The 18,214-nt window shown below is 34.0% G+C and overlaps 1 protein-coding gene across 6 annotated transcripts in view; it reads left to right on the forward strand.

The window, feature by feature from the left end:
- The window catches only part of LOC114335223 (FH1/FH2 domain-containing protein 3), an 843,862-nt gene that overhangs the window by 780,963 nt on the left and 44,685 nt on the right, over positions 1-18,214 (forward strand). For all 6 annotated transcript variants that reach the window (XM_050661657.1, XM_050661656.1, XM_050661658.1 and 3 more), the window contains one exon: positions 15,534-16,445. In XM_050661657.1, the coding sequence (XP_050517614.1) occupies positions 15,534-16,445 (912 nt within the window). The remainder of the gene's footprint in view (positions 1-15,533; positions 16,446-18,214) is intronic.

Raw genomic sequence — 18,214 nt, forward strand, 5'->3', positions numbered from 1 at the left:
ATAAAAAATCTTTTGTGTCAATTTTTGTTTATTACATCTAAAAAAAATTTAAAAAATTGTTTATATAACAAATTGACAAATATTTATTGTAAAAAGTTTAATAGTAAAAAAAATATTTATTGTAAAATTATAATATAATTATATAATAAATGTATTATTGTATTATTTTTATATGCTACACTAAACTAAAAAAAAACATCGAAATTGGTCAATTATTAACGAAGATATTGCAAAGTACTACTGCACCACTCTTCATGCAAAAAGCTTTCATTTAAGGTCGCTACGAAAATCATTATTTTTCAAAATATTCTACAATTTTTAATGTACTCACAATGTACTCTAATGTTAATATTATGTACTCACGCACTTTTAATGTTAATATTGATAAATAAAGAAATTATGAATTTTTAAACTTAGAGGAGCTATCTCGGCAAAAAACGGTTCTAACAAAATTTTGTCTTTAGTGAATGTGTCAAAAACTACTAGGAATACGAATATCGAAACCAAATTTCAAAATTTTTAACCCCGGCGATGTTATTAAAAAAAACAAGTTTTAAACAAATTACACCAAGTTTCAAACGCCATTTTGGAGGAGTGTTTAATTGAAATTTTGATATGTCGATACATTTATCGAACATAAACTCCTGGACAAAATTAACGCACCACTTTAATTAATCTAAATATTTACAATATGAACACAAAATAAAACTAAGTTACATTGATATACTAATAACCACATACAAATAAGTCCAACATGACTTTATGATGACCTTAATTTGCCTTATTGTTTCTTTAAAAAAATGTTTTTGCCGGAAATGCGTAAATAAGCTAGCATAACTCCAAATTGCAAAAAGAAAAAAATCAGTAAAGTAACACAATAAAATGCATCTGGGTCAACACTAATACCGTGTAGGCCCTCCTCTACTTCTTATGACTGCATTTATGAGTCGAGGCATGATTGATATCAAATGTTCAACAAAAGCTTGCGAAATATTCTCCCACTCTTCAATAACGGCCTCAATGAGTTGGTTGTGATTGGCAATAGGGGGTCTACGACTTCGAATCTTTTGTTTGAGATAGTCCCATAGATGCTCTATAGGATTCATGTCCGGACTGTTAAGTGGCCACTCTAATAATGGAATATCAACATCATTTAGGTAGTTAATAACCTGTCGAGCCACGTGAGGACGAGCGTTGTCTTGCATGAATAAAAAATTAAGTCCAAGAAACGGAGCAAAAGGCATTACATGTTCGATAATAATGTTGTCTAAGTAATAATGGGCATTCATAGACCTCGAACATATGGGGACCAACTCCGTACGAGATTCAAAACAAATTCCCCCCAAAACATTTTAGAGCCACCACCAAAAGGTTCTTTAGGAGAGATACTGCAGCTGGCAAACCTTTCTCCTCGCCTTCGCCAGACACGCTCACGACCATCTGGAGCTTTTAGGCTTACTCTAGTCTCATCGGAGAAAAGAAGTCGTTTCCAATCATCGATGGTCCAATTTTGATACAATCTTGCAAAATTCAATCTCTGAACCCTGTGTTCTCTGGTAAGCAAGGGTTTTTTGACCGGTTTCCTGTTGCCCAATTCTGCTTCATGTAAACGTCTTCTAACTGTTCGAGACGATATCGCGACATTTCGAACATCTGCTAGTTAACTTTTTAGCAAATTTCTGGTGACTCTCGTATCTCTGAGAGCACGTTGTCTCAAAAAACGATCATCAATTTGATTAGTGCAACGTTTTAGCCCTTGCCCTGGTCTTCGATGGTACAACCCTGATTCATTATATCGCTTTACTTTGCGACTGATGCTGGAATGATGTCTTCCTAACAAACCTGCAACGTATCGCATTGAATATCCTTCATCTAGGAGAGTCGATGCTCGCATTGCTTCCTCCATTGTTAAATTTCTTTGGCGGTTCATTTTTTTATTTGATTTTTATGCAAATGAACTTCCAAACATGCATGTGATAAAAAATATCCCAATAAAAAGCTTGTTTCTCACAAGCACTTTACTTTAGTCGGCACTTTTTATGAAACGTTTAACTCACTTTTAGTCTAAAACGAAGTTTAATGCAAATTATTATTAAAACAAGACATTTCTCTATGAACAAGACTATTATTAGCTTACATAACAACTGTCAATGTCAAACAAGGTCCATAGGCAACTTGTCGTACAGTAAATTATACATAAATAAAGATTATTGAGAGAAATATGGGTGGTGCGTTAATTTTGTCCAGGAGTTTATATATAAAAGCAAAAAAATGAGACCTTAGAATAAAAACTTGTATACTCTATCGGCAACAACCGCGTTTTTGCAATTGAAAAAATTTTAATTTTTTATAAACAAATTAAATACCTATCTCATAAACTACTCAAAATTTATCAACCAATTTTTTTTTCAGTTTATAGTGGTATCATAGCCCAACTTTTTCTGTAAAACAAAATGTTTTATAGTGCTTATTTATATTGCAAATAATATTTTTTTGGAAATTTGTTTTTTAATTTTGATTTACAATTTCTTCTTCTTCTTCTTGACTGGCTTTACAACTCGGGGTGAGTCTTCGCCGCATCCACTATGGCCCTCCATCGTCTGCGATCTTGCGCTTCGATTTGCCATTGTTGTACCCCAATCCTAGATAGATCGGTTTCAACATCATCCTTCCATCTTTTTCTGGGACGGCCCACTGATCTTCTACCGTCTGGTCTCTCGAAGAACACTGTCTTTAGCACTCTGTCTTCCTCTGATCTTACTACATGACCTGCCCATCTTATCCGATTAGCTTTTATATGTCTGACGATGTTTTCAGTACCATATAGAATCACCAATTCAGCATTGCGGCGCCTTCTCCACTCTCCTGTCAATTCATCTCTTTGAGGACCAAATATCATTCTGAGGACTTTCCTTTCAAATATCAGCAATTTATTTATTTCTCGCTGATGTAGAGTCCATATTTCACTCCCATATGTAACAACTGGGCGAATAATTGACATGTACAGTCTTAATTTAGATTGTCTTTTCAGCAGCTTAGATCTTAATAATGATGATAGGGAGTATAATGCTCTATTTCCCGCAGCTATTCTTGCTGAGACCTCTTTTTCTATGTGATTGTCCTCTGTGATTACTGCTCCCAGATATTTAAACTCTTTTACTACTTCAAAGTTGTGGTCATTAATACTTACGTTCTGCCTAACTGTTGGTCTTGGATTTTTGGTCACCAGCATATATTTCGTCTTCTCTTCATTTATTCGAAGGCCCAGGTTACCTGTTTCCTCCTCGAGCTGTGATTGATTTACAATTATTTAAATAAATTATGGGTCAAATTTAATTTAGCAAGTCTTATAAAAAAGAGTGTTTCTTCAGCTTTACAGAAAAAACTTGTAAAAACCTTTAAAAAATATGAATTACCGCAGCAATTAAAAAAGTAAATTTTGTGCAAAAATTACCCATTTTTAATTATTTAAACAACGATCCCCTCATATGAATCATATACTTTCTTGAAAATATCTTTTGTTTGGACCTAAACTTTGACAAAAAAAATTATTCCAACCTGTACGGATTAACATTTTGATTTTATTTTATTTTATTGGGCTAATATTACAAGGTAAATACAAGTAACTATAAAGTCTCGAAAACTCATATAGTCCAGAAATCCACTGCGCATCCGCTAGGAAAAATATTCTAATTCGGATTTTTTTCACAGTCTTACTCAAAAAGGACTCCTTTTAAAAAATTTGCATGTTGCCAGGACCAAAAGGTGGTAAAAATTTTTTAAACGTTTTTTTTTGTTTTTTTCCTAAAATTATTTTTTTTCATGGAAAAAAGTTTTTTTTAGGTTTTTTGGATCATTCCAAACAGAAAAGGTCTTTAGTGACTTTTCTCTAAAAATGATAGTTTTTGACAAATAAGCGATTAAAAATTGAAAAATTGCGAAATCGGCCATTTTTAACCCTCAAAAACTATATGACAAACTGGAAATTTGAATGTTGCCAAGGTAGGTAGATATTCTTTAAACATCGATTGATGAAATCCCGAAGAGTTTTTTGCAATACAATATTCAAAACCCTTTTGTTTTTTAATTGCTAATCAAGCGTGCGCGACACTATTTTCCACCGACATCGACAGTGTGGTGCAAATGAAAGGAATAAATTCGTTATTTCGTAAACCGGCGACTTTAAGGAAAAATCCCGAAATAGGTCGATTTTTATTTTTAAGTTATGATATTGTGGCATATATGGTATGCTAGTGACGTCATCCGTCTGGGCGTGATGACTTAATCGATAATTTTTTTAAATGAGAATAGGGGCCGTGTGGTAGCTCATTTGAAAGGTTCTTTAATTATCTGTTCAGTAATGTAAACATTTACATAATTATTTATACAGGGTGTCCTTCTACTTCTTTTTTGTCAAATAATTTAATTTAATAAAATTTTTTTGGACACCCTGTATAAATAATTATGTAAATGTATATTACTGAATAGAGAATTGAAGAACCTTTCAAATGATCTAGCACACGACCCCTATTCTCATTTAAAAAAATCATCGATTACGTCATCGCGTCCAGATGGATGACGTCACTAGTATACCATATATGCCACAATATCATAACTTAAAAATAAAAATCGACCTGTTTCGGGATTTTTCCTTAAAGTCGCCGGTTTACGAAATAACTAATTTATTCCTTTCATTTGCACCATACTGTCGGTGGAAAATAGTGTCGCGCACGCTTGATTAGCAATTAAAAAACAAAGGAGTTTTGAATATTGTATTGCAAAAAACTCTTCAGGATTTCATCAATCGATGTTAAAAGAATATCTACCTTCCTTGGCAACATTCAAATTTTCAGTTTTTCACATAGTTTTTGATGGTTAAAAATGGCCGATTTCGCAATTTTTCAATTTTTAACCGCTTATATGTCAAATACTATCAACTTTAGAGAAAAGTCACTAAAGACCTTTTCTGTTTGGAATGATCCAAAAAACCTAAAAAAATGTTGTTCCATGCAAAAAAAATAATTTTAGGAAAAAAACAAAAAAAAACGTTTAAAAAATTTTTGACCAACTTTTGGTCCTGGCAACATGCACATTTGTTAAAAGGGGTCCTTTTTGAGTAAGATTGTGCAAAAAATCCGAATTAGAATATTTTTCCTAGCGGATGCGCAGTGGCTTTCTGGACTCATAGTAGTAGGCGTATTACTGCACTTGTTTCAAGCTATACCATAAATAAATTTTCTTTTATTTTTAACAATATTTTTGTGGAGGAATCCATCGATAAAAATCAGTGAGAGTCCGAGCAAGAATTCCATCATTTTTATTCAATAAAAGTAAATACAGAACGTGCTTGTTATTTATAGCAAATTATAGGTTCGTTCTCTGCGGAGCAATTGAGCCATGCTATAGAAAAAATCATCATCAGTTGCATTTTATCAGGGTATGTCATCACACGACAGAACACTTACATATTATTCTGTGGGTACTCTTTAGAGATGGACTCTCCAGTTATTTTGACACTATACGGTTGCGCTGTTTTATGCATTTATAGTAGGTTTAATATAATGTCACTTCTATATAAATATACTAAGGATTTCCACAAATTTTCACTGTATTCCTTCACTCAACCGTTCTCTCCAGTTCTTTCTGTCTTGCCAGTCCCCTTCCTGTAGATTTGTTTTGTCCATTGCTTCGTCCACTTCATCCCTGAAAGATCTTCGGGGCCTGTCTCATAGAGCGGTCTAGTTAGACTCAAAAAGATGAATGAGGTTACAATAATTACCATCAAGCTGAAAATTGGCACGATTGTTCAAAATACCATCATAAATGAAATCTAAAAAGTTCTCATAAATCCGACCCGAGCTAAAAAATTTACGCCAAAGGTCACCAAATATGGTTTTTAGCGATTTTCAGCGAAACATTAAGTTTTATCATAAAATTAGTTCTAACAAAAAATGTAGATTAGATAATTATCTATAAAAAATATCTTATTACTTTTTTTCGTAAGAGCCACCGTTTTTGAGATACAACGATTCAAAGAGTTAAAAGAGTTCTAATCGTCATAATAAATATATATTAGTACACCGCGTATATATGTTACAATTCAAGTTGATTCTCAGTTAGAGTTGACTCCAACTAGTTGGAGTCGACTCCAACTGAAACGAGCAGTAAAAGTTGATTTTAAAAATTTAAATCAACTTTTACTAGTTGGAGTTGACTCTTCCTGGATCGATTCAGTTAATGTTGATTATACGAGAATCTCAAGTGCATTTTTGATGAGTGTGCGTTTCTTTGTTTTGACCGTTTCATCTACTTGTTAGTATAGCCTGTAACGTCGTCTCCGTTAGGTAAATTATTCTGATTCGATATTTTGCACAAACTTACTCAAAGAAATACATCCGTATAACAATCCTTATAACAAATACACAGGGTGTCACGCGGTACCGCGGTCGAAAAATTGTTTAACCAATTTTTGTTAACCAAATTCACAAAAATAATTTTTATCTACTCTATTTCATATTATGTAAAGCAGCGGTTCTCAATCTGTGGTACATGTACCACTGGTGGTACATATCATTATTTGCGGTCCTGCCAAAGACAAACCATTTTCATTTCCAATAATGACACGAGCCGTCTCACCGTGGCTCGGAGAGCACGTTAAGCCGTCGGTCCCCCTGGGCTAGTGTACATCGACACTAGTTACTTGAAACAGGGTTAAAGATGTAATTGGCGCCGGAATTGTCCGAAAGGCAAAAATGCCATACGATATTATATATTATGACAGTCAGAAACTAAAAAAATCAAAGATTAAAGCTACCTCTATAAGATCCTGAAGAAATTTTTGTCATTATTTCATTAATAAGATATTATTTTTAATTATCAACAATGAGCCCTAACCGTGTATTGAGGCGCCGTCAATGTGAGTGCGAGTGAGATTCACCATTGGATGGCTGGAATGGTGCATCTCTTTAGCACTCACCATTGACGGCCGCCTAATACGCACTTAGCGCTCATTGTTAATAATTAAAGATAAAGCTTAGTAATAAAATACAGTCCTCTCTCTCTATAACGATATGCAAGGGACCGAGAATTTTCATCGTTATAAGGAGAGATCGTTATACAGAGAGAGAGAGAAAAAAATCGTTATTGTAATAGTAATCATACTGTACTAAATAACTTGTGTTAATTTTCTCTATTGCCCGAGTTATCGATAACTTTTCTTTAACCGAGAGTACTCTACGCTTTTTCGAAAACATCTTGACTGTTCACAGACCGAGATACAACCGAAATTGAAACTTAGAAGTCGTCAATAGTCAATAGAGGACAACATCTGTGTGAAAACAGTTAAGGCACACCGCCCGAACGATAAAAGCGTGTAATACTCGACTTTCTGCATATCGGATTGAAATTTGAACCACCAAATTTTTGCTAAATTAGAGCCACAAAATGAATCACTCACTAATCACTTTGTATCAAGTTACACCTACGCAAGAGCTTTTTCAGTTATTCCCTGTGTTTCAATTAAGTGTTATCTTTAATTGGTAAAATTCTCACGGATTAGTTATCTTAGTTATTGCCAAACGCAAATGGTTATCAGTTGTTTCTTGAAAAGTGATGTCATCGAATATTGAAAAGTTATCGTTATAAAGAGAGAACGATATCGGTATAGAGAAAGAATTAATATTGTCCTTATGACGAACCAAACAATGTTTAGTATTTTGATCGTTATAGAGTATAGAGGAATTATCGTTATATAGGTCACTCTCTGACTTTCATAATAAAATAATGGATTTTAACCGAGTTATTAAGCCTTAAAAATGGCTATTTTCGCATTTTTCAAATTTTAAATCGCGTATAACTCGACAACAATCAATTTTAGAGAAAAATCACAAAATACCTTTTTTTGCTCAGACTAACCCAAATGATCTAAAAAAAAAATTGTTCGAAGTGAAAAAATTATTTTTGTGAATTTGTCTAAAAAAATTGTTTAAACAATTTATCGATCAATGTACTGCCTGGCACCCAGTAGATTTGTTATAAGGACCTCTTTTTGAGTAAGTTTGTGCAAAAAATTCGAATCGGAGTAATTTACCTAACGGGGGCGACGATACAGCCTAGACTAATTTGAACATATTCAGTAACATTTAATTTCTAGAATCGGCTGTTGTGTGAATCAGAATCAACTTTTACTAAATGGCATTGGGAAGAGTATACTTTTCCTAGTTGGAGTCTACTTTTACTAGTAAATGTTGAATATAAATCTTCATTTTATATTTATAATCAACTTTTACTGAAACCAGCCGTTAGAGTCGACTCCAACTAGTTGGAGTCAACTCCAACTGGATAATCAACTTGAACTGTAACATATACATCAATGAAGCTGTATTACAAGTAAACATAATATTCTATCGGTCAACTTAAGTTATATTACCCATAATAATATAAGATATTATAAATATGATAATGTTTCTACTATACAGCTTGCGGTCTACCGAGGGATGCAATGTATAAGCTGTATTATATTACAGTTCCAACAAAAAAATCTTTACAAAGTGAATGTAACGCGAAAATAATAATAATAAAGAATTATTATTTCAATTTTACGGCTCATTCCCAACAAAAATAGTAAATCGATATGACAAAGTATTAACTTAAATAATTCTTCTTACTTATGCGTCTTATTCAATTTGTAAAGATGGTTTTTGTCGGAATAAACACGTTCTATCGGTACGTCGGCTAATCTAATCACCCTACCTATTCTTTTCTCAGAAGGGTTTGAACATAATAATGAAAGCCAACTTTCTAGACAAAATGTTTATTGCAAAGTACTAATAAACATTTCAATATACAATAAACTTTATACAAATTTAGTTTATTTACTATTATCCAAATAACACCGTTATCTTCCTGGGTGGCGAAATCCTTCAGATAGATGACACCCTCGAGGTATTAATTAGTCTTGAGTCTAGTACTACTCCGGAGTGAAAATACGTGTTAAACCTAATATATTACTTGAATGTGCTGAAGTTTTAATAAAAAACTAATTCAACTCCACAAGAAGTTATTTCCAACAGAATTAGCTTTCTTCTCTCTATGTATGGAGCGCCTAAAGAAACTACGTGCTTAGATAAGTTTCGATATGCATGTTTCTTTAAAAATACTCGAAATAAAAAACAAGTGCAGTTACCTTGTCTTTCTCCAACCTCAGCGGCTGCTCATCAACATCTTTTTCGGGTATATTACCAAGTTCAAGTGTGGCTCGGTTATCAGCTAGATCCAAAAGACTGGGGATGGAAATTAGTCGACAGTTCATTAGAACCAATTCAAACTTTACTCCCACATGCGGCTGCGCCGGAAAACGCCTGAACACAATTTTTTGCAACTGTAAAAAGGGATGTATCGCTAAATGTGGTTGAAAAAAAGTTGGACTGTTTTGTTCGGTAGCATGCACTAATTGTCAAAACCGGTCGTGCTCAAATGTTGAATCACCAACAATTGAGGATTCATTTGATTCTATCGAGGAGCCATGCGATGTGTCATTATTGGCGCAATTTACTTGCATCCAGGATGAACAAGAAGAAGAAGAACAAAAAGAAGGAGAAGAAGAACTAGAGGGTGAAGAAGAAGAAGAAGAACAATGAGAAGTATTAGAAGTATTAGAAAATTATGAACCGGTCGGATAAATTTCTTTTTTTTTTTTAATTTATACTTACCGCTTTTTATAACTTTTATCATTTTTAACCCTTGCCAATATCAATTATTCAATAACTTCAAATTAAACAGAATCATAGCAGATCCGTGGAATAGGCCTACTAGGGAAACCACGTTAAAAAAATGCGCTATGTACACTACCTCAAAGGTGGTGTGGAAACGTGTGCGCATATTATGACGATTATAACTTTTTGAATTTTATCTCAAAAACGATGGCTCTTAGGAAAAAAGTAATTAGTCATTTTTTATAGCTAATTATCTAATCTGTATTTTCTGTTAGAACTAATTTTATGATAAAACTTACCGTTTCGCTGAAAATCTCTAAAAAAGTATAATATTTTATGACCTTTGACTCGCGTAAATTTTTTAGCTCGGGTCGGATTTATGAGAACTTTTAGATTTCATTTATGATGGTATTTTAAACAATCCTGCCAATTTTCAGCTTGATGGTAATTTTAGTAACCTCGGATGTGTAAGTTGACCGGAGTACTATTCCTTCTTCCTATTTTGCTCCACTCTGTTATTCTATTTATCCAACAATTTTGTCTGCTATTCTGACATGTCCGTACCAGGTTAATCTCTTCTGTTCGATGTGGTCTATTCTAAATGCATTCCCATTCTTTTCTTAATCTCTATGTTATTTATTATATCTTTTCGTGTTACTCTGTAGCTTCTCCTTAGGAATTCCTTCAATGTTACTTTTATTTTGTTTTTGGTTTTATTATTTATTGTCCAATTTTCACACCCATAAGTGAGGATACTTCTTGCCATTGGAAATCTATTCTTCTTTTTGTTTTTATGCTGTTCTTATCCCACAGTTCGTGTTCAATTTTCGTATGCAGTCTCATGTTTGTCCTATTCTATTTTTTATATCTTCTCTTCTTCCGTTGTTCCTTTGTTTGATATTATGAGACCTAAATGCTTGTACTTGTTGGTTCTTTTAATTTGTTTACCTTCGTCTTCGTCTATTTCCAACAATTTTATTTCTGTATTCTCCGTTGTTAGGTATTCAGTTTTTTTATTTCCATCCCATTCTTCGTATATCCAGTTTTCTCATCATAAAATTAAGGTTATTTTCGTCTTGTGTCACTATTTGGTCGTCAGCAGATCTTGGCTATTCATTCCTTACGAGTATACCCATTTCTTCGCGCTTTCTTTTATATGGTTTCAGGTTTTTTCCAGGAATATTTTGAACAGGGTATAGGATATGGACCAGCCCTGTAGTAGTCCCTTTCATTTGCTGATTCATTATTCTGGCTTTGCGAGCTGTACAAGGTTTTGTAGAAGTCTTCGCCTATCGTTGTTATTTTGCATTTGTCCTGTTTTTCCTTATTGTTGGTGTCTTCAGTTTTGATAATTTTTTAAACCCTCAGTGTAGGTCTTAGTCATTTTAAGCCTTGGTTGTTCTCAATGATTTGATATATCAAGTTCTTTAGTTAGTAAATTTAGTTTTAAGATCATGGGTAACCCTGTTTGAGATGCTATTAATTATTTGAATTTGTGATTTTCTCTTCGTATTGATTAAGAAACCAACTCCACCGTATGTATATATGTATAGTCTTCCTTGCCTTTATATTAGAGCCTGTTGCCTGAATGTAATTCCACACATCCTTCACCTCTTCTTTTAACTTCTGATATTTCCAATATGATCCAAGGCATATGGAACTCTCCTAAAAGAGTGAAAGTTGCCATAACCTGAAAAAAACACACACAGATCTAAAGATGCAATAGAAGCTGATAGAATTAAACAGTAACGATAGAGAGTACAAAAACGAAGAAGATGAGTGACGTACATATTGTATTCTAGGCCTGGATCCCGCGTACAAAAAGACTTGATTAATAGCAAGCTGAAAATTTGTTAATAGCTTAACGGTGTCCAGTCGGACAGACTTTAATATATGGGAACACTGGGACAGGGAAAGTTTTAATTGTGGAACGTGATTTTAATTGTGCAACGTGTCATCCTGACAAGTTTATGATTGTGAAAACTGGCAGGTTGTTTTTAAGTTTATTCAATAGCAAACTTTATATAATATGAAGACCTTGGGATCAGATGGGGACATGCCTCCAAACAATATTTTGGAGAAAGCATCATTTTAATAGTTATTTATGATATAAGTGTTAAAAGTACAATTTTAAGGCACGCATGTGAAAGTTTGCAGAATGAGCGAAGCGAATTCTGCAATTCACACGAGTGCCTTAAAAATGTACTTTTTAACAAGTATATCATACAATATTTTTTCTACAAACGTTATAAATTTATAAAATACAATATTTTTGCTAATTGCTGAAACCTTAAAACCTATGACCCGTAAAAGGTAGAACTGGTTGTCTACACTCGAGGGGAATGTCTAAAAATTCTTAGCGAAAATATTATACCGTTACATAAACTTGTTTTTTCTACAAACGTGTTAAAAATGCAATAATACAGTTTAAATTTAATTTTAAAAAACCTTTTAAACCACCTTTTTCAAATTGCGCAAGTTTTACTATTAATATTAATGTTAATAAATGAAATATAAATATTTTGATGTTTCACAATTTGACAATTCACTTTTAACTGCAGTGCCTTAAAAATTTTAAAGCACTAGTGCCTTAAAGTAGCCTTTTTAACGCTCCTATGGAGCGCTAAAAATTGCATTTTTAACACGGTTGTAGAAAAACTTATCTTCAAATCCTGAAATCCAATTTTTACATTTTTCTCGAAAGTAAGGCCCATAATCGCTTGAAAATATGTTATTAAATACACAATAAAAGTAACACAGATGTTTATTTAACGGTTTTTGAGTTTTTGAACATTTTTTGAAAAAATATGAGGCTTATCCCCTTTTGTATAAAAAATTATATTCTAAAAAATGAATATAAAATGCAACCAGAAAATAGTTCAGTTGTCAATATTTTTAATATCTGAAAAGTCGTCCAAATGTTCAAAGTCTTCCAGTGGTTCATTATTCTCAGTATCTGATAGAATCTGTTGGCAAGCATAATTTCTGTCTACACTGTTTTGTGCAACCGCAAGGTGTACCTAACTTTTTTGGTTCTATTTCGCGAACTAAACATCGGATCGAAAAACTGAAAAATACGTGTTCAATCATTTTCAAAAATCTATCCAATGACACCAAACACCAACCCCCACTACACCCCCTGGAGGTGGGGTGGAGGGTAACTTTAAAATCTCAAATGGAAACCCCTAGTTTTTCTTACAGACTTGGATTTGTTACGTAAAAGTAAGCAACTTTTATTCAAGACATTTTTTCGCACTGTGGATAGATGGCGCTATAATTGAGAAAAACGATTTATCCTGATACCACAGGTAAATTATAAAAACGGTCTAATATCTCGATAAATACACTTCCAAATGAGAAACCAAAAAAAAGGTTTTTAATACTTTTTGAAAACCTATCGAATAACACTAAACATGACCCTCCAACCCACCCCCTGGAGGTGGGGTGGGGGGTAACTTTAACATCTTAAATAGCAACCCTCACTTTTTATTACAGATTCAGATTCATCATGAAAAATTAAGCAACATTTACTCGAAACATTTTTTAGAATTGTTGATAGATGGCGCTTTAATTGGAAAAATACGTTTTATTAGCGCCATCTATCAGCAATTTTAAAAAATGTTTCGAATAAATGTTGCTTAATTTTTCATGAAGAATTCGAATCTGCAATAAAAAGTGGGGGTTGCTATTTAAGATTTTAAATTTACCCCCCACCCCGTCTTCGGGGGGTGGGTTGGAGGGTCATTCTTGGTGTTTGTCGATAGGTTTTCGAACAATATTAAAAACCTGTTTTTTGGTTTCTCATTTGGAAGTGTATTTCTCGAGATATTAGACAGTTTCTATAATTTACCTAAGGTATCAGGATAAATCGTTTTTCCCAATTATAGCGCCATCTATCCACAGCTCGAAAAAATGTCTTGAATAAAAGTTGCTTACTTTTACGTAACGAATCCAAATCTGCAAGAAAATCTAGGGGTTTCCATTTGAGATTTTAAAGTTACCCCCCACCCCACCTCCAGGGGGTGTAGTGGGGGTTGGTGTTTGGTATCATTGGATAGATATTTGAAAATTATTGAACACGTATTTTTCAGTTTTTCGATCCGATGTTTAGTTCGCGAAATATTCGACCGTTCCACTACTTTTGGGACACCCTATATATTCGTAACCTAGATTTCTAAGTTTTGTGCTTAATTTTTTATGTCGTTGCCTGGGTATCCTTGTGTCTCCATCTAGAAGCCGCCTTCTTTCCTAGAGTTGGCAAGATACCTCGAGAAATGTGTGGGGTGTAAACCTCTTCATTTTCCTACAATAAAGTAGGTATTTTACTAAAAAGAGATAACCCTCAAAAAAACCTTTAGAACAATCCTAATACTTTTAGGTTCGAAAAATATAATGTAAGGGGACATGCCACACATTTAATAAACTTATCGTTCTTAAGTTTATATTTTCCAAATCGCTGTTACTACCGGATACTGTATAGTCTTTGCCATCTTCGCTTTCGTTTAAAAACGGATCTTGGTCACTGCGTTCAGAATCAAACTCAGAAAAGTCTATTTTCCGTTAACATGCAGGGTAATGTTCCGCCGCCAAGTCGATTACTTTACTACTGTGGTTTGCGGCTTGCGGCTTGCCTCCTTCTGTTGCAATGTAAAGTAATGGTGACACAACGGGACTTACTACCACGGCGCCATCTATGAGAAAACAGCTAAAATTTTCTGTTTGGGACATTGATATGGTCTTAAAGTGTGCGATTTCTACTTTACCTCATTTTTGACGAAATTGTGGCTTGTCCCCTTCTGCTCCCAAGGTCTTCATATATGAAAGACTGTTTGTCCGACAAATATGTTGGGCATTTTAAAAAGTCCGACACGTAGAACATGTCAAATGACGAATTATGTTGGTGATAAATAGCAGTCAGATTTTTGCAGGAGAGTTTAATGAAAGGGTAACAAATCAATTGGAAGTTCTGTCCGACAAAATAGATGGAACGTTTTCATAGTCTGACGTTCGAAACCTGTAACCTGTTCCACAATTAGTTCAAACTTCCCCTGTTCCCGTACATCAATTTGTGTCCGACTATACACCGTTAAGCTATTAACAAATTTTCAGCTCGCTATTAATAAACTTTTTTTGTACGCGGGATCCAGGCCTATTTAGCGTATACTGATTTGAAATAATATATTCTGCAAAATCTTTGAATCACGAGTAATATCCCGTTTATACCTAACAATTGATAACAGTTCTCTGAATTCTTAATATTATAAACCATAAAGTCACAGTTGGTAAAATATCGCTCAACTCTAGTATTCTTGGTAGACGTAACTATTATGGTATTTTTACCATGTACTCGTTCGGTTTTAATGGTCATTGGGGACCGCCATATTAAATGTTTCCTTGCTCATTTATTTATGTAATTGAGATGTTAGATATTTATTATATAAACAAAAATTTCGCCATTTTTTTTTCAATTTCGTCAGTTTATATACATTTTAAAAAAGTTGTTTTTATGTTCGTTTTAAAGCTCATCAATACCACATTTCTTTATGTTTAGTTGTGGTTCCTGAGTAGCTTCCTCGTTTTAGCCCGATCAAAGAACAATCCTAATTTTCAAAACCTATCACATGCCGTTTTGATCGTGAATTTTGACAACAAATATGAGGCATTTAAAAAATGCCTAAAAAACGCTAAATTTAAATTTTCACGATTTTTTAGAATCTCGAGAAATATGTGAACGCAAACGTTCACAAACGTTCGCAAATTTAAATATTTCTTTCATGGAATAGCAAACGTATTATTTATAATAATAATTTTTTTTTTCAGAAAAGTTGCTGACATCCGAGGGCCGGGAATTAAGACGAGCGTTATTCTCCCTTAAACAAATTTTCCAGGAAGATAAAGATCTGGTTCACGAATTCGTTCAGAACGACGGTCTATCATGTCTCATCAAAGTCGGATCAGAAGCAGATCAAAATTACCAAAACTATATCTTAAGGGCGTTAGGCCAAGTCATGCTTTACGTCGATGGCATGAACGGAGTCATGGAACACAACCAAACAGTACAATGGTTGTATAGCTTAATATCTTCCAAGTTTAGATTAGTAGTGAAGACAGCTCTTAAATTATTACTAGTTTTCGTAGAATATACAGACTCCAATTGCTTGTTGTTAATAAAGGCCATTCATACTGTAGACTACTCACAGGGGCTGCTTCCCTACCATAACATCATGAAGCTTTTAAAAGACTTTGAAGCTGCTGATACTGAACTTTTAATCTACGCCATGACACTGATTAACAAATTGCTCGGTGGAGTACCAGACCAAGATACCTACTACGACCAAAGCGATACACTAGAAGAACAAGGCCTAGAAGCTGTGATTCAAAGATACATGTCAAAACCTGGAACTGACCTAGATCTTCTACAGCAGTTCCAGATCTACGAAGCAGTATTACAGTACGAAGACGGTGATGAAAGTACTACTCCAATCCGACATTTGGATGAAAACATTAGGAAAACTATAAGGAATAGGAAATCTTTGTCTCAGTCTACTGAACGGAGGAAGAGCAGGCGGCATTCTACAGGAAATAGTCCAATGTACCCCGGTATGGTTAGGAATAACAATAACTTGAATTTGCAAACCAACAGAGAAGATGAAGATGATGAGTCTTCGAGTTCGCAGTCTTCTGGTATCAATAATTCTCAACTCAATGGTAGCTATAAGGATAGTAATAAAGGTAAGATATTAAAGGTGTATTATTTTTTCTGTTTTTTGTATTGCTTAATCGGTTAATCATTAGAGTTTGCTAATAACATCCGGATTTTTGATTTGTTAAAGTATTGGAGCAAATCATTAAATTATTTAAAGAACAGGCTGTTCCATTATTAATTAAACTTGTCATTTACTTAATATATTAATGTTTCAAAAGGTCCTAAGAATTTTAAAGCGAATCTGATTTCCTGCCTCTCTTTCATTCACCATAAGTGGATGGTTTCGTTGAATTGTTAAAAGTATTGTCAGATTTAACTCTTATGGACTTTTTCCGATGGGGAATTTAATGTCGATGGGGGTTATTTATAAAACAAAATTTCCTTTAGACCTAGACATTTGGCTACCCTGCCGTTCCCATTTGACCATGTTTGACCCCCTCTCCTCTCTATCTTTGAATGATTCATCCTGGACATAAGACGACTTCACATTTACCTACGCCCATATTAGTCCTGTCGCCAGGGGGGGTACAACGGCCTCCTGTATTCAGATGGACTTACCCAAGTTTTTTTATGTATTTTGACCCGTAGAACACGAATTTTTTGGGTAACAGTTGATCCGGATGTCGATAAGATTGTTATAAACAAAGAAGTTGAGGAATTACATAACAGCGATTTCTCGCAAAACAAAACATGTTTTTGTATTTTTTGGGCCATTCTAACCAAAAAGTGTTCCTACAAATTTTTTCGTAGGATGCATAGTTTTCGAGATAAACGCGGTGAAACTTTCAAAAAATCGAAAAATTGCAATTTTTGTATCCGAATAACTTTTGATTAAAAAATAAAATAGCAATTCTGCTTACCGCATTTGAAAGTTCAAGTCAAAGTATATCGGTTTTAGTTATTTGCATTGCTAAAAATGTATTATTTTATTGTTAAACAAAAGTATAAACACCTAGTGCTGGAGTGATGTTTTCAATGATTTCTCATTTAAAATCGAACGAGTAGGTAGAGTAGGTACAAGTGCAAGCGAGGCTATTTCTACGTAGCATGCATGTAAACGCATGTATTAGGCACGGGAAACACTATGTGTTTATAGCTTTTTTAGCAATAAACACATAAATTTTTAGCAATGTATATATTCGAAACCGATAGAATTTTACTTGAACTTTCAAATTTTGGTTAGAATGGCCCAAAAAATACAAAAACATGTTCTGTTTTGCGAGAAATCGCTGTTATGTAATTCCTCAACTTCTTTGTTTATAACAATCTTATCGACATCCGGATCAACTGTTACCCAAAAAATTCGTGTTCTACGGGCCAAAATACATAATAAAAACTTGGGTAAGTCCATCTGAATACAGGAGGCCGTTGTACCCCCCCTGGCGACAGGACTATATGTGGCCATATTAGACTCCCCTGCTTTCCCCTAGACACCCATTAATTCATTTAAGACTCTCCAACTTCCCCTATCCCCCGTTAAGGTTAGGTTCGCATTTGCGCTGTTTACGGATGTTTAATGTTGACAGATGGAAACGAAGATGGAACGAATTGAGAGCTGGAGAAAAGAAGAAGAATTGACAGTTTAATTTAACAGACGGAAAAAAACAACCACTGACACTTGACATGACAGCTGACAACTGAAACAACATGACAGCTAATCTTATTTAAAAGAATATTGGTCATTCTTCTACCAAGATGCAGATTTATTTTCAACAGCTTCTTCTAAAGAAGCAACATTCACAATCGGCTGAGAGAGTTGACTTGGAGGGGACATGACATGTCGACAGTGCTTCTC

The sequence above is a fragment of the Diabrotica virgifera genome, chromosome 9 (genome assembly GCF_917563875.1).
Source record: "Diabrotica virgifera virgifera chromosome 9, PGI_DIABVI_V3a".
In the NCBI taxonomy this organism is placed as follows: Eukaryota; Metazoa; Arthropoda; class Insecta; order Coleoptera; family Chrysomelidae; genus Diabrotica; species Diabrotica virgifera.